This window comes from Microcebus murinus, chromosome 21 (genome assembly GCF_040939455.1).
Source record: "Microcebus murinus isolate Inina chromosome 21, M.murinus_Inina_mat1.0, whole genome shotgun sequence".
In the NCBI taxonomy this organism is placed as follows: Eukaryota; Metazoa; Chordata; class Mammalia; order Primates; family Cheirogaleidae; genus Microcebus; species Microcebus murinus.
This window is the reverse complement of record NC_134124.1, coordinates 39,243,874-39,265,925: the sequence shown is the minus strand read 5'-3', so window position 1 is coordinate 39,265,925 and position 22,052 is coordinate 39,243,874. Positions and strand designations below refer to the sequence as shown.

Genomic DNA, 22,052 nt, shown 5'->3' with positions numbered 1-22,052 from the left:
CCTGACACCCGATAAATGTTTTTTGGTTTTTTTTAACATTTTGGTTACATTTTATATCTTTGCCTCTCCCTAGCAAGGGTTAGAGGTATGCCCTTCCCCTCCACAATGCTCACCACATCCCTCAGATGTGGGTCTACCCCCCCAACCCCCGAATACCTGGTGAACACCACCACCATTTGAGCCCCATAGTGTTAATCAGTCAGTACCAATTGATGGCTAGTACATGTAGAGCCCATTTTTCTGATCTTGTGTCACCTCACTTTGGATAATGGGCTTAAGCTTAATCCAGGATAATATAAGCGGTGCTAGCTTGCTGTCATTTCTTAGAATTGAGTAATATTCCGTTGTAAACATATACCAAATTTTAATAATCCACTTATGAATTGATGGACACTTGGGTTGTTTCCACATCCTTGCAATAGTGAATTGTGCTGCCATAAACATTCGGGTGCAGATGTTTTTATAATAGAATGTCTTATGCTCTTTTGGGTAGATGCCTAATAATGCTATTGCTGGGTCGAATGATATTTCTATTTTTAGCTCTTTGAGATATCTCCAAATTCTTTTCCACAAAGGTTGCACTAATTTGCAGTCTCACCAGCAGTATAAGAGTGTTCCTGTCTCTCCACATCCTTGCTAGCATTTGTTGTTTTGGGATTTCTTGAAACAGGCCAATCTCACTGGGGTTAGGTGATATCTCATTGTGGTTTTGATTTGCATTTCTCTAATGATTAGAGGTGTTGAACATTTTTTTATATGTTTGCAGGCCATTATTCTGTCTTCTTTGGAAAGTTTCTGTTCATTTCCATTGCCCATTTCTTGATGGGGTTGCTTGGTTTTTTCTTGTTAATTCTTTTGAGTTCTAGATAGATTGTTGTTGTTAGACCTTTATCCGAAGTGTAGAGAGCAAATATTTTCTCCCATTCTGTAGGTTGTCTATTTGCTCTAATGATAGTTTCCTTGGCTGTGCAGAAGCTTTTTAATTTGATCAGATCCCATTTGTTTATTTTTGTTGCTGTAGTGATTGCTTTGGGGGGTCTTCTTCAAGAATTCTTTGCTGGCTGGGCGCGGTGGCTCACGCCTATAATCCTAGCTCTCTGGGAGGCCGAGGTGGGTGGATCATTTGAACTCAGGCGTTCGAAACCAACCCGAGCAAGAGCGAGACCCTGTCTCTACTATAAATAGAAATTAATTGGCCATCTAATATATATAGAAAAAATTAGCCGGGCATGGTGGCGCATGCCTGTAGACCCACTACTCCAGAGGCTGAGGCAGGAGGATTGCTTGAGCCCAGGAGTTGAGGTTGTTGTGAGCTAGGCTGATGCCACGGCACTCACTCTAGCCTGGGCAACAAAGTGAGACTGTGTCTCAAAAAAAAAAAAAAAAAAGCTTTGCCTAGGCCAATGTCTGAAAGGGTTTTCCCAACGTCTTCTTCTAGGATTCTTAAGATTTCATGCCTTAGGTTTAAGTCTGTTATCCATCTTGAGTGAATTTTTCTGAGAGGTGGGGATCCTGATTCATTTTTCTGCATGTAGCTATCCAGTTTTCCCAGCACCATTTATTGAAGAGAGATTCTTTTCCCCAGTGTATATTTTTGTCTGCTTTATCAAAGATTAGGTTACCATATGCAGATGGTTTCATCTCTGGAATCTCAGTCCTATTCCAAAGATCAATGCTTCTGTTCTTGTGCCAGTAACAGGGTGGTTTAATTATTATTGCTTTATAGTACAGCTTGAAGTCAGGAAGACTGATGCCTCCCAGTTTGTTCTTTTTATTTAAGATTGCTTTGGCTATACCAGGTTTTTTCTGGTTCCATACAAAGTGAATTATTTTTTCCAAATCTGTAGAGAATCATAGTGGTACTTTGATGGGGATTGGATTTATTCTGTAGATCACTTTAGGTAATATTGACATTTTAATGATATTGATTCTACCAATCCATGAACAAGGTAGATTTTTCCATCTGTTTCCATCTTCTACAATTTCTTTTTTTAGCGTTTCGTAGTTCTCCTTGTATAAGTCTTTCGTATCTTTAGTTAAATATATTCCTAGATACTTAATTCTCTTTGGGGCTATAGTAAAAGGTATTGTGTTTTTTATTTGAGTTTCGGGTTGACGGTTCTTGGCATATATGAATGCCTCTGATTTGTGTATATTGATTTTGTAACCTGAGACATTACTGAATTCATTTATCAAATCTAGGAGTTGGAAGAGAAGTCTTTTAAACCTCCTTCTTTAGCAGCCTGGCAAATTGTTTCTGAAACCCATGAGGTTACAGAGGCATCATCCTATAAAATGTGCATTGGCTCTGTATGCACATTTTATGGTGCCCCTCACCACTCCTTGCGATCTCCACCTCTTTTTTACACATCAGCAGCTAAGAACACATTCTTTTTGTCAGTGGGACTTGGCTTGGTGCTTATTTTAATGACTGCCAGAGCTTGCAACCCTACAGATGGGAAAATGAGAGTAGAAGCCTGCTTTGTGTGCTACATTTTGGCCCAGAGAAGGTACTTGAGGGCCAGACTGTGGTTGTTCTGGCACTTCTGCAAAGTGAAGGCCCCACGTGGGCTCAGAGAAATTGGACACAAAGTACTCCAACCCCTTCGAACTTGTTCCTTTGGCCTTCTGCTTCATGACCTATAGCAGGAGACTTATGGTTTGCTTTTAATTAAGCTCTGCTGTGATTGCAGTGCTCCTTTGAGGGAGGTGGAACTTAAATTAGGCATGTTTTAGGCAGAGAAAGTTTTCATAATGGGCACATAATGGCCATGTTTGTCAGGCACTGTTGGCTAATGTGGAGAAGTGACAAGAAAAACTACCAGCAGCTACCATTTATTGACTACTTACTGTATGCCAGGCACCACAGCAAGTACATAACACACATTTTCATTTAGCCCTCCCAACAACATTCTGGAGTAGGTATAACTATCCTTATCTTACACATGAGGAAATCATGCAGGGGGAGGAGGTAACCTGCCCAAGGCTCTTCAGCTAGTGGAAGGTGGGGCCAGAATCCATAATCGAGTTTATCTGACTGAAGACCAGATTCCTAACTGTGCAATACATTACCTCTGCTTTTAGCATCCTTTCTCTGAACCATTAAAAACTCTTCTGCTCTCCTAAAGCAAACAAAAACCCAAAGCATGGAAAAATTATAGTGAGAGAATTTTTAGTATTGTCAGGTTGGTCTGTTAATCTGCTCTCCTTCTATGAGTCTAGTTTTCCTAAAGAAGGGTTCTTTGATTTTTTTTCCCCCTCTGTTGTTTATTTTCTACAATTTCACTTCCTCATTTCTAAAAATTTTACACTGGTTTGATATTTGCTGTGTCTAATCCTATTAGACCCCTGTGGAGGGAGAATGGCTGGGCAATGTCACTCCAGGGAGCACTTCTACTTCAATTAATTCTGTAAGCAGTCAAGCCAAAATACTTCCATCTTCAGCATCTTTAATAACAAAATGCCAGAAAACTTTATGGAAATATCTCATTTAGGCTCCTCATTTAGAGCAATGAGTTTCTTTTCACCAAAGCTAGATTTAATTAGGTCATCTGTTAACTGTTGAATGAATACATGAAAGTTATCTTTGTAAGAGTGGTATAGTTTGAACAGAGGGGGTTTTGTTCTGCTTTTTTTATTTTTTAGGTTTTTTTTAATTCATTCTGCTTTTTAATTCACATATAACATACATAAAATGCACTGATCATAAATATATAGCTTATGGATTTTTGCATAAGTATCCACCTCATAACCACCACTCAGCTCAAGACATAGGATATTTCTAGCCTCCCAGAAGGCTTCCTCATGCCCCTCCTCAGTCAGTAGCCCGACCCAACCTATAATTACTGTTCTGACTCTGTCATGTTGATTGGTTTTGCCTGTTGAACATACATAGCTGTGTGTGTCTGGGTGCTAAAGTTGTTCTTAATATTTTATTTTGGAACAGTTTCAAACTTACAGAAACATTACAAGAATAAGACAAAGACCTTTCATTTACGCTTCTCCCAGAGACTCCATTCAATACCCTTTATGGCAGAGCATCATACCAGGATCACCTGTTTCCCCCAGTTGTCATGTCTTTGTGGTCTCTTTCAATCTGGAACAACTCCTTAATCTTCTTTTGACTTTTAAGACCTAGACACTTGTGAAGATTATAAACCAGTCCCAGTTATTTTCTAGAATGTTTTTTAGTTTGGGTTTATCTGATGCTCCTTCCCCATAAGACCCAGGTTATGTATTTTCAACCAAATACCACAGATGCTGTGTTCTTTGCATTGCATTCTTTCAGATAGCATACAATGTCTCGCCCATTGCTGCTGGTGTTAACTTTAATCCTTTCATTAAGATGGTGTCTTCATGAACAGATTTTTGTCACTGTAGAATCACTTATTTCTTCCTTTGTAATTGATAAATTTTTTGTGGAGAGATACTTTGAGACTGTGAAGGTAGGCTCTTTCATAGCCACAGGAACACTTTCAGGAAAAAAGACTTATTCTTTGTTACTTTTGTATGTGGTTGAGTAAGGTTTTATTTACACTGATTTGTGCATGCATATTTCCAGTTCCCTAAGATCTTAGTCCTAAAATAATAATAATAATAGATTTAGAGACATCCTAAGTCATATGGAATATCTCCTTATGTTCTTCATGATTTCTTACTCCAGTCTTCATATTCCATGGTAATAAGCTTCTGGGGTTTGTCCTCATAGTCATAGAAGCTTGAGTTAGTTCTTTCTCTTGTTTCTCTTGGCAAAGATACCCATAAAGGATTTTTAGGATTCATCTTGGTAATGTTTGAGAGCCACTTTGCAAGGGACTAGGCATCTTGAAAGGAATATGAGCCAGGATCTGTATTTGTGGAATTTACAATCATGTGGGTAGAGGCAGACAGGTAAGCAAAGAGTTGAAACACAGTGCCAGATGTTGAGGTGACTTAGAGCCAGAGGTGATTAACTGTAGGTGACAGGGAGGAGAATGAGGGGAGTGAAGACAGTGGGAGGCAGCTCTAGGAAGGCTTTCCTGGGCTGGTAACCAGCCTCAAAACTACATTCCAAAATACCAGGCAGTGGCAGGGCAGGGTGAGAGAGAAGGGGAAGCACTTTTCAGACAAGGAGACCGTAGGTTTGGGCTGCAGGGAAGGAGAACAGAGGAGCACCAAGCAGCTTGATATTTCTTGAGTGTCATGTCAGAGGTGAGGGGTGGCAGGACCATCGGGTGGGACTATAAAAGTTGGAAGACAGCATCAGGGGGCCAGGAGAAAGTATGAAGAACACCATCAGAGGTGTGGTGATATGCCTGGCATGCTGCTGATGCAGTCTTTCTGGCATGTTATGAGCCTCAATAAATATCAAATGAGCTTCGTCTTCTCTTGGCTTAGTGATGCTGAGAGATGTGTGAAGGCTCTGTGTAGATGGTGTTTACCAGTTCATAAAGAAGTATTTGGAGCATTACAAAGCATGTATTGTAGACAAGCAGAGGTGGCCCTAGAATCTGGCCTTGTGATCTACTTGGCCCTCAGCAGCCCTTGCTGATCTCTACTGCCCCTTAAAAAGATTATGCCAAAAATATCAGTCTCCCTAAAAACAAAGTACATTATTGGCACCCTCAAAGAATCAAAAGATAACAGATTTGGAAGATCATCCAGTCCAAGGGTTGGCAAACTACAGGCTTTGGGTTAGATTCTACCTGAGGCCTTTATTTGTACAGTCCGTGAACTAAGAATGGTTATTGCATTTTTCAAGGGTTATAAAGAAGAATATATGACAGGAACTGTCTGGCCTACAATGCCTAAAATATTTACTATATGGCCCTTTTCAGGAAAAGCTTGCCAACTGCTGGTCTCATCTGACTGCCTGCTAAAAAAGGGGAGATTACACAATCCTTTGTGCATTATTACTTGGCAAATAATCATGTAATAATATATGCTTGAATACTTCCACTAATAGAAAATTCATTATGTCTCTGATCAATCTATTTCCTACTTGGATAATTCAAGCTATTAGTAATTTTTAAACTCTGCTGAAATTTATCTAACTATAGCATCCATTTCTTTGGTTGTTTCTGGGAGAAGAGAGCTATTATTTAATTTCAACCTTTACTGAGTCCCTAATATGTTCTAGGCACTGTGCTAAGTGCTGAAGAAAGATGAATGGTTCTTGTATCCAGTATCTCCCAGGTGTTATTTCTTGGAACCAAAGCAGTTGAGGTGCTAGTCTTATGTCTCTTTTATTCTCTGTCTTGCCATTGGGTTAGGACTATTTTCTTTTCTTTTTTTTTTTTGAGACAGAGTCTCACTTTGTTGTCCAGGCTAGAGTGAGTGCCATGGCATCAGCCTAGCTCACAGCAACCTCAAACTCCTGGGCTCAAGCGATCCTCCTGCCTCAGCCTCCCGAGTAGCTGGGACTACAGGCATGCGCCACCATGCCCGGCTGATTTTTCTGTATATATTAGTTGGCCAATTAATTTCTTTCTATTTATAGTAGAGACGGGGTCTCGCTCTTGCTCAGGCTGGTTTTGAACTCCTGACCTCAAGCAATCCGCCCGCCTTGGCCTCCCAGAGTGCTAGGATTACAGGCGTGAGCCACCGGGCCTGGCCTAGGACTATTTTCTTTAATTACTTATTTCTTTATTGCTAGTCCATTTACACAACACAAACTTTAAAAGGCAAAAAGGTCATACAATGAAAATAAGTCTCTCCATACCCTTGTCTCCTGACCATCTAGCTGCTTTCTTGGGAGACAACCACTATCACACATTTCCTGTGGCTATTTGACTTTAAAGAACAGCACTAACCAAAGGTTTAGGTCCATTTGGACAGAAACTTTTGATAGTTACTTACTCAGTGACATTTTCTGAGCTCCCACATATTAGTTGCTGAGTGTGATTCAGTTTTATCTTCATAAACGTGTTAAATTTGCACCAAGTTTGGGTGGTAGGCACAGCCCATGGGTGTTTGTATTGCTTAACCCCCACTCTGCTATTTCATTTTAATCTTGACTGAACTTTTTGGCTACTGTGGGCCACCTTATGCTGCTGGGGCTCTTGTTCATTGCAGTTTTGAATCCTCAAAGAAAGCCTTTTGTCTCTCATTGGAAGTGACTTGGAAGCGACTCAATCTTATCTGTGTAGCTCCTGGGTTTCACATCCTGAATATAGGTTTCACATCCTGAATATGATAGAACTCGTTTGAAGTAAAATTGAACTGCACTTATATTGATGCCTTTGTCAGTTTCTTTCCTCGAATGTATCTGAATGTAATGTTGAAGTGTGATAGAAATAATCTTTTGGGGTTCTAAACTAAGCCTTACTCTTCAGGAAGTGGGTAATGTTTGGATCTAGATTAGTTACACATAAATAACTCTGTACGTAGGACTCACTTCCCCCAAATTCCCCTCTGACCCTTACTACTTGAATCTTCCCTTCCAACTTAATGACTATAGTGATGTGACATAGACATATAGGCTCCTAAGTGACACATTAAGGTGAGAGTATCCTGTTTATATATTTCCAGTGGATTCCTCATCACATGTTGCTGCTATTGCTTAAGACTTTCCCATTTTGTTAGCCTGTCCACAGTTTCAGCAGCAGAGCCCCATTAGGTCTCCAGTAGGTGCTACAGCCACAGTGTGTAGGGTCCACAGCTTTTCAGGGGCCTATAGAAATAGGTGGGCCTGGAAAAAGAAGATGAAAATTCTGTGAGTGCAAAATTATAGAAATCCTTTCAAACAATTAAAAGCCAAAAATATTTAATAGGGAATGAGGGTGCATTTAAATACATTTGACATGGTTTAGAAGTGGGCCCTCCAAAAGTAGGAGTGCCAGTGACCCGTAGGCATTGAGATAGCACCAAATGTACTAGTCAAACTCACAGACTCCTGGCCACCCTCAACATCACTTTTCTCCTCGACAGGAAGAGTGGGTGGGGCCCAGGCATCCTCAGTTTTTTTTTTTTTTTTTTTTTTTTGAGACAGAGTCTCACTTTGTTGCCCAGGCTAGAGTGAGTGCCGTGGCGTCAGCCTGGCTCACAGCAACCTCAATCTCCGGGGCTCAGCGATCCTACTGCCTCAGCCTCCCGAGTAGCTGGGACTACAGGCATGCGCCACCATGCCCGGCTAATTTTTTGTATATATATTTTTAGTTGGTCAATTAATTTCTTTCTATTTTTGGTAGAGACGGGGTCTCGCTCAGGCTGGTTTCGAACTCCTGACCTTGAGCTATCCGCCCGCCTCGGCCTCCCAAAGTGCTAGGATTACAGGCGTGAGCCACCGCGCCCGGCCACATCCTCAGTTTTTAATGAGCCCTCAAGGTGGTGAAAGTTTGAAAACCCTTGGTCAGCCATTGTCTGGTGTATAACACCACAAACCAAACGAAGACAGCAGAGAATGTTAGCAACAGTGATGTGCTGTTCTCTGTGATCGATGAAGCTTATCAATACATGCAAAAATATTTAATTATTATAATTTCCACTTCTTGTTTTCTGTTTGTTCTTCTCAGTTTGTTAAACCCCCATCGTGAATTTTTCATTCGTTGACAATTGGATTTCTGCTTCCATAGCATATTTTTAAATGTGTAGAGCATATTCAGCCTGTTGAAAAACAACCGCCCATTAGGAACTCAATAGCAAACTCACCTGCCTCCCTAGAACTTGCTGGGGACACAGTCAGTACTCCCCTTTGGTGATCCTGCCTTTACAGCCTGTTCTCTTTTTAGCAATCTACCATCAAATTGCATTTTAGAAAGCCACTGCTGTACTCCTATGAAACATTAAAATCCAGTGGCATTGACCAGTCATTTTCTTTGATTCCTATTGTTCTTTACTCATTACTCTTCTCAATCTTTTGTATTGCTCTGGGCTGGTAGATATATGTACTGTCCTGGTGTACCAACTGCTTTCTTTGTTTTACTGTTTTACTTTTACTGTTTACTTTGTTTTTCTTTTGGTTTTTTTTTTTTGAGACAGAGTCTTACTCTGTCACCCTGAGTAGAGTGCAGTGGCATCATCATAGCTCACTGCAACCTCAAACTCCTAGGCTCAAGTGATTTTCTTGCCTCAGCCTCCCAAGTAGCAGGGACTACAGGCATGTGCCACCATTCCTGGCTAATTTTTCTATATTTGTAGAGATGGAGTCTTGCTCTTGTGCAGGCTGGTCTCAATCTCCTGTGCTCAAGCGATCCTCCAGCCTTGGCCTCCCAGAGTGCTGGGATTGCAGACCTGACCCACCATGCCTGGCCCTTTACTACTGGTTCTATTTCTTATTACTCCCTAACATTCTCTAGGACTTTTCTTTTTTTTTTTGAAACAGTCTCACTGTGTTGCCCAGGCTAGAGTGCCATGGCATTAGCCTAGCTCACAGCAACCTCAAACTCCTGGGCTTAAGCGATCCTTCAAGCAATCGCTCAAGCAAGATATATATATATATATATATATATATATATATATATATATATATATATACACACACACACACACACACACACACACACACACACACACATATATACATATATATATTAGTTGTCCAGCTTCTTTCTATTTTTTTTTAGTAGAGGTGGGCTCTTGCTCTTTCTCAGCCTGGTCTCAAACTCTTGAGCTCAAAGGATCCACTGGCCTCAGCTTCCCAGAGTGCTAAGATTACAGGCATGCCAGACCTTCTCTAGGACTTTTCTTTAGCTGTAGCTTTTCTTTCTCTAGCTTCTAAGAAATGAGCATTCTGACCTGTTTTAGCTATTATATTAGTGCCTCTTAAATCTCTCTGAGTCCACCTTCTTGGGCGAGCTCCAGTTTCCTTGCCCCAGCTTCCCAATCTTTGCCCTGCTGTTGTACGCAGCTGAAAATGTCTTTCCTTTATTATTATCCTTCTGAGACTGGCTCTGCCTCTCAAGTGTCTTTTCTTTCAGCCAAGCTGCCATTCTCCTAGCTCAGGCGTCCTCAGACTACGGCCCAGTTTGCCATGTGCGGCCCACTGAGCACATTTTTCTGGCCTACTGGATGTTTTTGCCACAGCTGCCTGTCCTTGCTTAGCAGCCAACTAGTCCTGGGCCCACAGTGCGCGTGTGTAGAATGTGCGCCGCACTCTCCAACGGTCTGAGGGACAGTGAACTGGCCCCCTGTTTAAAAAGTTTGAGGACTGCTGTCCTAGCTAGTCATAGCTTGACACCCAAGGGCTTTTTCCCTATCTTTCATTCCTTGAATCCGCCAACATAACCAAATTTGATCACCTTTTCTCTTAAAATATGCCCAGTGAGGATCTCCTCCTTTTCAGTCTGTCTTCCTCTGCTCTAATCCATGCCTTAGGCTCTTAGCTGATTTCCCTGCTTGCCTCTTTCAAAGCCCTTTAGCCATGGCAGAATCATGTGCCCTGTGCAGAGCTACCACTAGCTCTCCCTTGTGAAATTCTTCTGTCTTGCATTTGAGGCTTCTCTGTGCATATTCACCTGTGTAGTGCATTCAGCTTTGTGTGCGCTGCTCTCCCACAGCACAAACCCTGCACATAAGGACAGCTGGTCTGATGCGTCTTCATTTCCCCCACAGCTGTTCCTCTGCTCTTCTTGTTCCTTCTGCCCTCCTCTCATCTTGCACCTCCTTACCCATTCTCTGTGCCCATCTCCTTAACAGGACCTTTCTCATGGTTCTGCCCTACACTTACCTTATCTCCTTGTTGATTTCGAGTACCATGTAGAGTACTAACTTTGCATTTCTTCATATGCTTAGTATCAATCCAAGGCTCCTTATCTCTAATTCTAAAATTCAACAAGTTTGGAAAACTGAAAGGTTTTTAATAATCTTGGCATAAAACTCAGGCAATACCTCTCTAAGTAGATATGTACTGTCTTTTTAAAAATTTATCTCATTAGTGTGACTATTTGTGTGTTCTACAGAAATGCTAATATGTCTGGCCATGGGGACAAGATGGAAAGCTAAGGGACCTCATCAGTTTGTGCTTTGTTAAGCTGCCAGATTCATCTAGTATTGTGCTTCTCAAACTGGAGTCTGTATACCCGAGAGAGTGCAGAGATTGTAGGAAGTTACAGCATACACATGCATGAGTGCCAGTAGGGCCAAATATATTTGATGATTTGAGGGGGGAAATGAAATATGAAAATATGTATCATGGGATAAAATGCGGATTTTCCATGTACTGAAAAGATAAAAGGGGAGATTTCAACAAAATTCAGGCACCATGGCAGGTGGGGAGAAACTTATCCTTCATTCTCTGCCTCAGCCAGGGGTGCTAAAACACCGCTCTCATTCAGATAATTCTAACAGTTTAGATAGTTACATTTCTAACTGGCTGAACTTAGCATCTTGTAAAGTTCTCTAGGATTCCATAGGATGGCGAAAACTTCTGAGACTATGTTGAAGAAGGAATAACACTAGTACAATCAGTCAGACTGACTCTAATGAGGAAGGGTGATGCCCAAAAATTAAGGTCAGAAGGGGTTGTTTACAAAAATGGCTTGTGTTATAAGGAGACTAAACTTGACAACGTAGGCAGATTATTCAGGATGGTTTTCAAAATTGTGTCTTAAGTGAAATAAGCCAGCCACAAAAAACCCAATATTATGTGATTCCATTTATGTGAGTTATCTAAAGCAGTGGTCCTCAATCTTTTTGGCACTAGAGACCATTTTCATGGAATTCGATTTTTCCATGGACCAGGGAGGGAAGGGGATGGTTTCAGGATGATTCAAGTGTATTGTGTACTTTATTTCTATTGTTATTACATTGTAATATATAATGAAATAATAATACAACTCACCACAGGTTGGGGAGCCCTGATCTAAAGTACTCAAACTCAGAGACAGAAAGGAGAATGGTGGTTGCTGGGGGCTGCTGGAAGAGGAAGTTCTTGTTTAAAGAGTATAGAATTACTGTTTTGCAAGATGAAAAAGTTCTGGGGATCTCTTTTACAACATTGTGAATATACTTAATACTACTGAACCGAACACTTCAAAATGGTCAAGATGGTAAATAATATGTTATCTATTTTTTACCACAATAAAAAAATGTTACGTGTTAAGGTAGCCTATATACTTCTTATTACTTTTGTTTGTTTGACTAAGCTTTATTACAAATGTACTTTTCCCACAAGTTTTGTGTGGGTATGCTATTTTGCTGTGTTGTGTGTTTTGTTTGTAGGCAACAAATAATGGCGGCAGCTACAAGGGATCCTGGGCTCTCCAAATTGCAGTTCGCCCCCTTTAGCAGTGCCTTGGATGTTGGGTTCTGGCATGAGTTGACCCAAAAGAAGTTGAATGAATATCGGCTGGATGAAGCTCCCAAGGACATTAAGGGCTATTACTACAATGGTAGGTGATGGCAACTCCACCTTCCATCGTCTTCTGTATTCTCTCTGTCCTCCAGTGTAGTGTCAGCTTTCCTTTAGAAAGGGACACTCTTGTCTTTTATACCCATGCTCTTCAGTAGTTTCTATTTTACTTCCTGACTTTTGACTCAAGTTCCTTTTCCCCTGTTGTGGGGAGAAGAAAGGGAGTAGTGAAACTCAAGTTATTAATCCAAATAATATCGATTATTTAGCATTGCTGGGGGAGGAGATTGGAACTTTTTTTCTGTTGAATTTTTTATATTCTTGGCAAATCACTCATATTCACAAGAGTTCTGTCATATTCTGCCATTATCTGTACATATATTTCTACATACAGATACATAGATAATCAGGAATTGGATGGGGCACTTTGGCCCAACAAAGAGAACAAAACTATTCATAAACATTTTGGTTATGAAAGGTGTTATTTCTGACTTGTAATTAACAACGTGGTAATGTTTCTGTCCAGGTGATTCTGCGGGGCTGCCAGCTCGCTTAACATTGGAGTTCAGTGCTTTTGACATGTGAGTATTTGTTCAAAATCTAGTAAAGAATACTGTTTGCTTTTGGTGAGGAATGAGCATTCTCACCTTTATCATAGGCAGATTGCAGGAGGAACTAGGGAAACTCCAGGTAAGCAGTCAGCACCTCATAATTCTCTGTACCTCCCGTAGAGACAAGTGCTAGGTGTCTATCTAGTTCATTTTTTCAGCAGATACATATCAACCTGTCTATCTAGTTCATTTTTTCAGCAGATACATATCAACCTGTTAGGTGCCAAGTACCATCTAGATTGATTGAGACATAGATAACGTTGTCCATGGGCATTGATCAATAAATGTTTATTAGGCTACTTCTGTATACAAACCACTGTGTAAGGCATTAGTGGGCTATATAAAGGAATATGCTAAGTATGTCCTAAATTTTTTTATTTGCTGGGGAGCTATTGGGAGTTGCTAGAGAGAAGAGAGACCTTTATTGAGCACTTAATTAGCTAGGCATTTTCATAAACACAATTCTTTCAGATCTGCCAAGTGTGATTTTTCTCTTTTTCCGATGAGGAAACCACAGGACAAAAGGTAAAAATGGCTTGCCCAAGGTCCCACCTAGCTAAATTTAGAAAGCAAGGGTGAGAAAAAAATAAAAACATAATCGGAAATATATTTCTGAAATCCAGCTAGGGAGATTTTACTATGTTTACAGAAATAGAGAAACTAGGAGGTGGATACAGTTTTAGGAGTTTGGTTTAGAACATATTGATTTTGAGATGACAGTGCCCACAGAAATGTCCAAGAGGAACTGGAGTCAGGAAAGAGGGTCAGACTAGATTTGGGAGACTTTCATGGAGAGAGGATCATGAGGCTGTACAAGAGAAAGACAATACAGATGGTCCCTGACTTATGGTGGTTCAACTTAAGATTTTTCAACTTTACGATGGTGTAAAAGAGGTATACATTCAATAGAAACTGTACTTCAAGTACCTATACAACTACTCTGTTTTTTACTTCTATTACAGTGTTCAATAAATTACATAAGATATTCAACACTTTATTATAAAATAGGCTTTGTGTTAGATGCTTTTGCCTAGCTGTAGGCTAATGTAAGTGTTCTGAACACATGTAAGGTAGGCTAGTCTAAGCTATGATGCCTGGTAGGTTAGGCATATTAAATGCATTTTTTACTTACGGAATTTCATCTTATGAGGGGTATATCAGGATGTAACCTCGTTGTAAGTGGAGGAGTATCTGTGTAGTGTAAGAAAAACAAAAGACCCAAACAGTGAATGGCTCTGATTAGGGAGGGCAAAGAGGATGCAGAACTAGCAAAGGACACAGGGTTGTCAGAGAAGAACCAGAAAAGTATTATAGAAACCAAAGAAGGAAATGGATTTCAGAAGGAAAGAGAAGGTCAATAGTGTCAGAAGCACAAAGGTCAGATTCAATGCAGTGGTCTTTGGGTTTGTTGATTAAGTCACTTATGGTCCTTAAGAATTAAATTTCTCAAACTGAATTCTACACAGCAGGGTGGAGCCAAAACCATGGTAAGGGGCTTTACGATTATTAAAGGTTAAATAATTAAAGGCTACAATGAGGTCCACTTTTTCTGCTTTCTTGTACGTCAGCAGTGTCAAGATGAGGGATTTTTGGAAGGCGAAGAGGTCTTGTAAGGTCTACCTGGCTTTTGAAAATGACAGTAGTCAAAGGATACGGTACTTAAAATAATGTGTCCCTAGAATTGTTTTTTGTTTAAATCTCAAAAAATCAATAAATTTGGTTCCTTTATCTTAATCAAATTGCAAAATTTAAAAGGATTACATAAATACAAAATGGTGTTAGTCTTGTATCTTTAAAAATGAATGTATTGATGTTTCTTGTTTCCTTTATAGCTTTCTTGCTCCATCATAAATTCTTTGTGATTACTTGTCAAAACAAATTAAATACTAGTAATCTCACCCTTGTTTTTCCGAAACTAACTTATTTGGGAGTGATTGCAATATAATGAGGAAAATACTGGAAATGTAAAAGCATTAAATTGTCTGAAGATGGTAAAGGGGAAATATTGGCAGTATGGTTTTATATAATCTAGATTATATAAAATCTAATATTCATCTCAACAAGCTTCACTCCTATTCTTATCCTGATAATATACTGAAGTTTTTGGCCGGGCGCTGTGGCTCACGCCTGTAATCCTAGCTCTTGGGAGGCCGAGGCGGGCGGATTGCTCAAGGTCAGGAGTTCAAAACCAGCCTGAGCAAGAGCGAGACCCCGTCTCTACTATAAATAGAAAGAAATTAATTGGCCAACTGATATATATATAAAAAATTAGCCGGGCATGGTGGCGCATGCCTGTAGTCCAGCTACTCGGGAGGCTGAGGCAGAAGGATCACTTGAGCCCAGGAGTTTGAGGTTGCTGTGAGCTAGGCTGACGCCACGGCACTCACTCTAGCCTGGACAACAAAGTGAGACTCTGTCTCAAAAAAAAAAAAAATATATATATATATACTGAAGTTTTGTTTGATTTTTAAGATTTTAATAATTTTATTCTTTAGAACAATTAGGAAAAAAAGTGCTTCACAGAAGTTAGATTTGATCTTATTACAAAATCCAAGTATTTTAAACTTCAGAAATTTTGGCTGAAGGAGATGATAAAATCTATAATCCTACATCTATGACTTTAACACAAACTGCTTGATTTCACTGGTGATATTATTTCCTTCAACCATTAAACAACCACAGTGTTCAAGGCACTGTGGTATACCATGAGGAGGTGAGCAAGAATGTCCCTGGTGTTGCGAAAATAGCGCTGGATTTCAAGTTTAAAGACCTGAGGCCAGGCGCGGTGGCTCACGCCTGTAATCCTAGCACTCTGGGAGGCCGAGGCAGGCGGATTGCTCGAGGTCAGGAGTTCAAAACCAGCCTGAGCAAGAGCAAGACCCCGTCTCTACTATAAATAGAAAGAAATTAATTGGCCAACTAATATATATAGAAAAAATTAGCCGGGCATGGTGGCGCATGCCTGTAGTCCTAGCTACTCGGGAGGCTGAGGCAGCAGGATTGCTTGAGCCCAGGAGTTTGAGGTTGCTGTGAGCTAGGCTGATGCCATGGCACTCGCTCTAGCCTGGGCAACAACGTGAGACTCTGTCTCAAAAAAAAAAAAGTTTAAAGACCTGGGATTTATGGCTCATTAACTATGCTACCTTGTTAACACCTTTTGGTTTTCTCAGTTTTTGTTTCCTCATCTCTAAAAGGGGCTCTTGGTTCCTATTGTTCCTTCCAGTTTTAAATGTCTGTGATTTTCTAAGTCCCTCTTTGTAAGGATGGCTGGGAAGTTGAATGAAAACTCTTGAGGCCCCTCAGAAGGCATGAGTTCCTTATACCAAATTATTTTCATTATTATTGCTCTACCTTTGTTTTTATTGCCATATATATGTGTGGGTTTGTAGGGAAAATTGTGAATTTATTCATCAAAGAGTGAATGTCTACAAGGTGCAGGGTATGTAGGTGTTAGGAGTACAAAGACTTATGAAACTTGTCCTCCAGAACTCCACTGTGGTATGACAGAGAAGCAGAAGACAAATATTTGCATTCTAGTGTGCCCAGTCCTGTCATAAATGTGGAGAATTATTTTAAGAATATTTATTGATTGTTTCCTCTGTGTCTTGACAATAGAACGTCCCTGTCACTGGGCACACAGAGAGGAATAAGGTAGAGTTGAAAAGCTAACAGTCCTGGGACTCACTCATGGATGCCAAGAGCATCTCAGCCTTGTGTAGCACCAGATAAATCTTTTACTATGAATCCCTGGAAATCTTAAGGGTCTCTGCCAGCAGTTAGCAACATGAGGATCCTATTCTCTAAATTGTGTCAGGCGAATTGCCAGTCAAGTTGTATTTTATCAGGTACTAACTAACTTGAACTGAAGGTTGCTATTTTATAGTAGGGTGACTGCTGAACCATACCCAAAAATGTAAGAGCCCAAACACAAAGGAATTTTATTTTTTGCTCATTTAATATTCCAGGGCTGGCAGTCCAGTCTTCTTCCATCTTGCAGTTCCTTCATCCCTGAGGGCTTTGCCTTTGTGTGCTGGTTAAAACTGAATTGTCACTTTGAGGTAGCGAGAGATTAATGGGGAAAGAGAGCCAGGATGAAAACAGGTGGAAAACACACACCCCATCTCTTAAAGGCCCTGGCTGGGAAGGGGCATGCATCGCTCTACTCAGATTCCCTTGGGGAGAGCCCGTGGCCGTATGTCTTACAAGAAGGACTGGGAAATGTGATGTACAGCTGCAAGTATCATGGATGTTTTCTATTTCTGTTGTAGAAGAGGAAGACAGATTTTGGTTGACAATCTCTGTACCAATGTGAAACTGGTGAAAAAGAGTTTTCCTTTTCCTGGACCTCAAATGACAAACATTTGAATGAGGAACATTTCTGTGGGCCTCTTTCCCTTGAGGAACATTTGTCTTTATTTTTAAGTACTACTTTGCTAAGCCTCAAGTTGGACTTAGAGAAATAAAAGGCATAATCCTTGCCCTCAAAGAACTTAAAAAGTAGCTAAGGCAGTAGGATTTGTATGCTGGATCAGCCACACAGGGCAGTGGCTGTGTCTGTCTCTTTCCCACTATATTGCCAGCAGCCAATACAGATTCAGGATGTGCTAGTTGCTCAAAGAACTGTTGAGTTGATTATAAGCTAAGTGAATCCGTCAAAATGGGATGTGGTATTGTTGATAGAAAGATGCCAGTGGACTCTGTTAGAGGATGTTATAAGCAGAAACTCAGCGGTTGTTACTGAAAGGGGCAGGTAACAACACAGCATATCTCCACTCCTCATCATGGCTTCCTAGGTTCCCGAAGTCCCAGGTGTGCCTGGGGAGTGAAGATTCCTCCAGGTGTGAAGAGTGACCCCTGCTCTTCTTCCAGAGGATTTATTCCATTCTGGCCACCTGCCTGCCCATTGGCCACGTGTGAATAAATTGGTGCAAAACAGCCCAAGTACATTCCTGAGTAGTCACTGTGAAACTTCGGGGAAGTGAAGGCCAAGTGTTTAGATTGAATGTCCCCAAGCAGGCCCAGGCTTCAGGCCTTTGTGAGACCCTTTTTTTTTTTTTTTTTTTTTTTTTTTTACCAGTTTTAGTGTATACATCATTGAGAGTTCACTGCTGACTTTAGTATGTGAGGGAAGATTTCTAAGTCAGATTCCTTTTAACAGCTATATTGAGATATAATTCACATACTGCAAAATGTACTCTTTTAAAATGTACAATTCAGTGATTTTTAGTAGATTTATAGAGTTGCACAACCATCACTACTACCTAATTCCAGAATATTTTTATCACCCCCAAAAGAAACCATTAGCAATCATTCTCCATCCCCCCTCCTCCCTACCCTCCCACCCTAGGCAACCAGTAATCTACTTTCTGTCTCTGAGGATTTGCCTATTCTGGACATTTCATATAAACAGGTTCATAGGAAACAACTAATAAGTGTCAGGACCAGGATTTGAACTAAATTTTCTTGTTTCCAAGTCTTGGGCTCTTTTCTTCTCATTATCACTTTGTTTATTCATTTCCCTGGCCACTTCCCTGGTGGAAGTTTAGTCATGAAAAATATTTCTCCTTGAAAACTTCAGATTGTCCTCACTAAGTAACTTACATAAGTGCTGGTGCTCCTATGAGCCTAGCCATCTTGGCAGTTGCTTGAGTTCTTGGAATGTAGTTTCCTCCCTTCTCAGTGAGGCTTTGGCATGGCTCTCATACCTGGGACGTTTAGACATTAAGGAGGAAGGTCCCCTTCCTCCTCTGTGCTTGTGTCCAAATTAGATTACAGCATCCTTCCTTCTGTTTTGGCATTGTGTTTCAGCAGTAATTTCATAAAGTCAAGTCTGAATGTAGAAGGCCTAGTTTACCAACTGCTCTGCTTCCTTTTCCTTCCTCTAGGCTCAATCTTGCCCCCTTGTGATTTTCTCCTTAAGACCATCTTTGATGTCCCCATCTCACTTGGATGAAAAATATTCTTTTATTGGAAGAATGTGTTGACAAACAACTTGTGATTTGCTGACTCACAGCTCCTGAGAGAAGGCTCTAGCCATTGAAAGTTAGCAGTCCCCCAGGACTTGGCACTGGAGCCTTACAGATGTCATTTGACAGAGCCATTGTCACTCATTTTCCAGTTCACACCTGTTCTAGGGTTATATCTCTTCTCCTTCAGGCCTCCTGAACCCAATTTTGCACAGACTTGGAGTGAAAAAATACTGGGTCTTCTAAATTGTACAGCTACCATCAATCAGTACAATCAGTAAAAATACATTCTCTCTGCTGTAGTTGTAAGTGATAACAATATTAGGCTACTAATGAAATGGATATTTTCATTTAGCTTCTGTAACCTATGAAATACAAGTTAATCATTTCAGAGAAAAGACCAGATTTGTCTACATCTAAATTTGTATTCAGAATCAACTGCTCTTCTCTTCTCTTCTCTTAGCTTGGATTGCTCTGAGGACCTGTAGGTCTTTGGGGGCAATGTAAAGTGTGTAAACCATGTGGCATGATAGATTGACAGGTAGCCCAGGTGTCATACATTTTGTCTGTGTGACTCAGACAACCACCAGGGGTTTGCTCAGCAGAGTTCTGTGCCATCCCTGTCTGGGGGTGGGTTAGGCTGTGGGACAGTGAGGAGAAGACATGCTCCCTGCCCTCAAGGGCCTTCCTGTTCTCCAGTTGGGTAGGCATGACTATTCTTGAAAATGCTCTAAAATATTATGGTCAGTTTTATGTGCCAGCTCTTATAAGAGAAAATGGGAGATGGCTTCCTGGAAGAGAGGAGATTGGAGAGACCCCTGAAGCCCACAGGGTTCTGAGTCAATGGTGGTGGTACCTTAGAGAAAACTAGTTCTGGTTTCACATTTGAGCTCTTCCTATCATTATGTTCCTTAAACGTTTAAATGAGGGAAAGAGCTGTTTTGAGCATTCAAACCTTTATTTATTGAGTTCCTGGCTCAATAAATTATGTTTCTCTCTTAGATTGAAGATAAGAAAGAGTATAAAATGGGAAATGAACTGCTATTTGGGGGGGGGCAATAGAATAACATACCAAGAGGTTAGGGTAAAGGGAAGATATAGGCTTTTTGGGGGGAATGGTGCTTGTTTTTTAGTCCTTGAGCAATGATATTTGTCTTTTTCCAAAGAAATATCAATCTTTTATTTGCCCTACAAAGCAATATCCTTTGTCTCCTACCACTATAGTGGTTTATTTGTCTCTCCCAGGCCCTCTCTGAGTCCCAGCTGTGCCTGGCTAATTGTGTTTCTCTCGTATCCAGGAGTGCTCCCACCCCAGCCCATTGCTGCCCAGCTGTCGGAACGCTATATAACACCAACACACTCGAGTCTTTCAAGACTGCAGATAAGAAGCTCCTTTTGGAACAAGCAGCAGATGAGGTTAGCGGGGGAAAGTTGTATGTGTCGTACCGTCTGTGGTCCCGGCAAGTGCAGTGTTTCTGATCGGGCACATGGGTCTGTTGCAGAAACCAGTATCTTACGGGTACTCAAAGATGTTTTGGACTTTGGTTTATTTCTCCAGAGAGCGCACTCCCAACTCTCTCCTTCTGTGTTGGTGGGAAGGTCAGGGAGAAGACATCCAGGCTCTCAACCGGGATAGACCAGAAATTCATGGCATGGCAGAGGTTAAGAAATCAGGTTTGCTGCTGATCTCCAGTTAGCATTTTGGAGCAGCCAGACCTCTGTCTGAGAGTTACATATCTGTGGCTGAATGCCTCTGGGTGCTCTGTTCCTTGTGCCTTGGAGAGGCTTGGCAGTGCCGTGCACCACGATGCTATAGGAGCGTATCATGTAGTCTCTCCCGTGTCTTCAGGGCTACATCTGATCTACTTCATCTGGCTTTCAAGGCCTTCCATGGCCTGGCCCTGCTGACCTCTTTGCCCCTCTGACCTGTCGCTCATGTCCTTGCCTTCTCTGACTGGCATAGCAAATCACGTGTATCTCCCTTCACCTGCTATCTGCTCTCTCCTCGGGACATGATGTTCTCTCTACCTGGAATGTCTTTGCTTTGCTTCTTCACATCTCAGTTAGTGAGAGGAATTAAAATTGGGTGGGAGGGAACTGTTTATCCCAATCCTCACTAACTCACTTAATCGAGAAGTCTTTATACTGTTCTTTAAAAAAACAAAAGTCTTATTTATGCTGGTACAGTGGTCAGGTCCTGAGACAGGCTTCCCTAGTATCCCAGGTGATGGATGCTGCTGTGACTCGGGTGAGGATGGTCATTTTTCTTGACCTGTGGTTTGATTGCTTGTGGGCTTTCTGCTTTGGCTGTGTACTTAAAAGGGAATCTTCAAAGGGTTGGGTCAGGTCTTAATCCGTTATGGAAAAAAGGTTGCTCCTGAGAGGAATCCCACCCCTTGTCTGGGGCTCAGATTTTCCCAGCAGTTCTCATCCACACCCTCTTGGTATATCAGAAAGTGGAGGCTTCTCTTCAGTGGTCCAGTGCTGCCAAGGTCATTATGTCAGTAGCAGGAACTATTTCTCTTTGCTTATTTCCTTCTTACATCCATCCTTGGGGAATGGTTCTTTTTTTTTTTTTTTAAGAGCCAGAAGTTTTATTGACTATAAGCACAATATGAGTTCACAAAAAATGTTAAGCATTAAGATACATTAAGAAAAATAATGTGTCCATAAAAGAAAGTTTATAGTTCTAATGATTATTTACTGCCCAATCCAGACCAGGAGTAATGTGTTTAACTTAAAAGTAGACATCATTAGCCCAGAATTTAGCTAGAAGAAAGCAACGGCAGTGATTGGAATCTCAAAAGCTGTAAACACAAAAAATGAGTTGCAAAAATAATGAATGTTACACTTAAGGAAAAAAACAGAGTGGGAGTTGGGAGTTTATGATAGCTATGTTTAGTAAATAAAGGAAGGAATTGATCCATTTGCCATTGGACATTTCTAATAGCAATGAGTTAATAAAAAGTCTTTAGGCTCAACACAGGAAGAAGTTTGTAACAATTAGCCTGTTCCCGAAACTTTAATACATCTCCTCTTCACTAAAAGTATTTTAGCAGAGGCTGAATTTCAACTTTTCAAGAATATTACATAATATTGGACTATAGTTTCTGCTTTCTCATCTACAGTAGGAAGAATCTGAACTAGAAAATAATTTCCCAAGATTTCCTTCAGTAATATAATTTTGGTCCTATTGATGTTAGTGAA

General features: G+C 40.8%; 1 protein-coding gene across 9 annotated transcripts in view; it reads left to right on the top strand.

The window, feature by feature from the left end:
* ATG7 (autophagy related 7) overlaps positions 1–22,052 on the top strand; it is a 256,593-nt gene that overhangs the window by 4,295 nt on the left and 230,246 nt on the right. For 8 of the 9 annotated variants that reach the window (XM_012785243.3, XM_075996337.1, XM_075996335.1 and 5 more), the window contains exons 2-4: positions 12,139–12,308; positions 12,795–12,849; positions 20,144–20,261. In XM_012785243.3, the coding sequence (XP_012640697.2) occupies positions 12,149–12,308; positions 12,795–12,849; positions 20,144–20,261 (333 nt within the window). In that variant the 5' untranslated portion in view covers positions 12,139–12,148. Of the gene's footprint in view, positions 1–11,707; positions 11,967–12,138; positions 12,309–12,794; positions 12,850–20,143; positions 20,262–22,052 lie in introns of those variants that run through there. The other variant, XM_075996333.1, reaches the window with a different exon arrangement.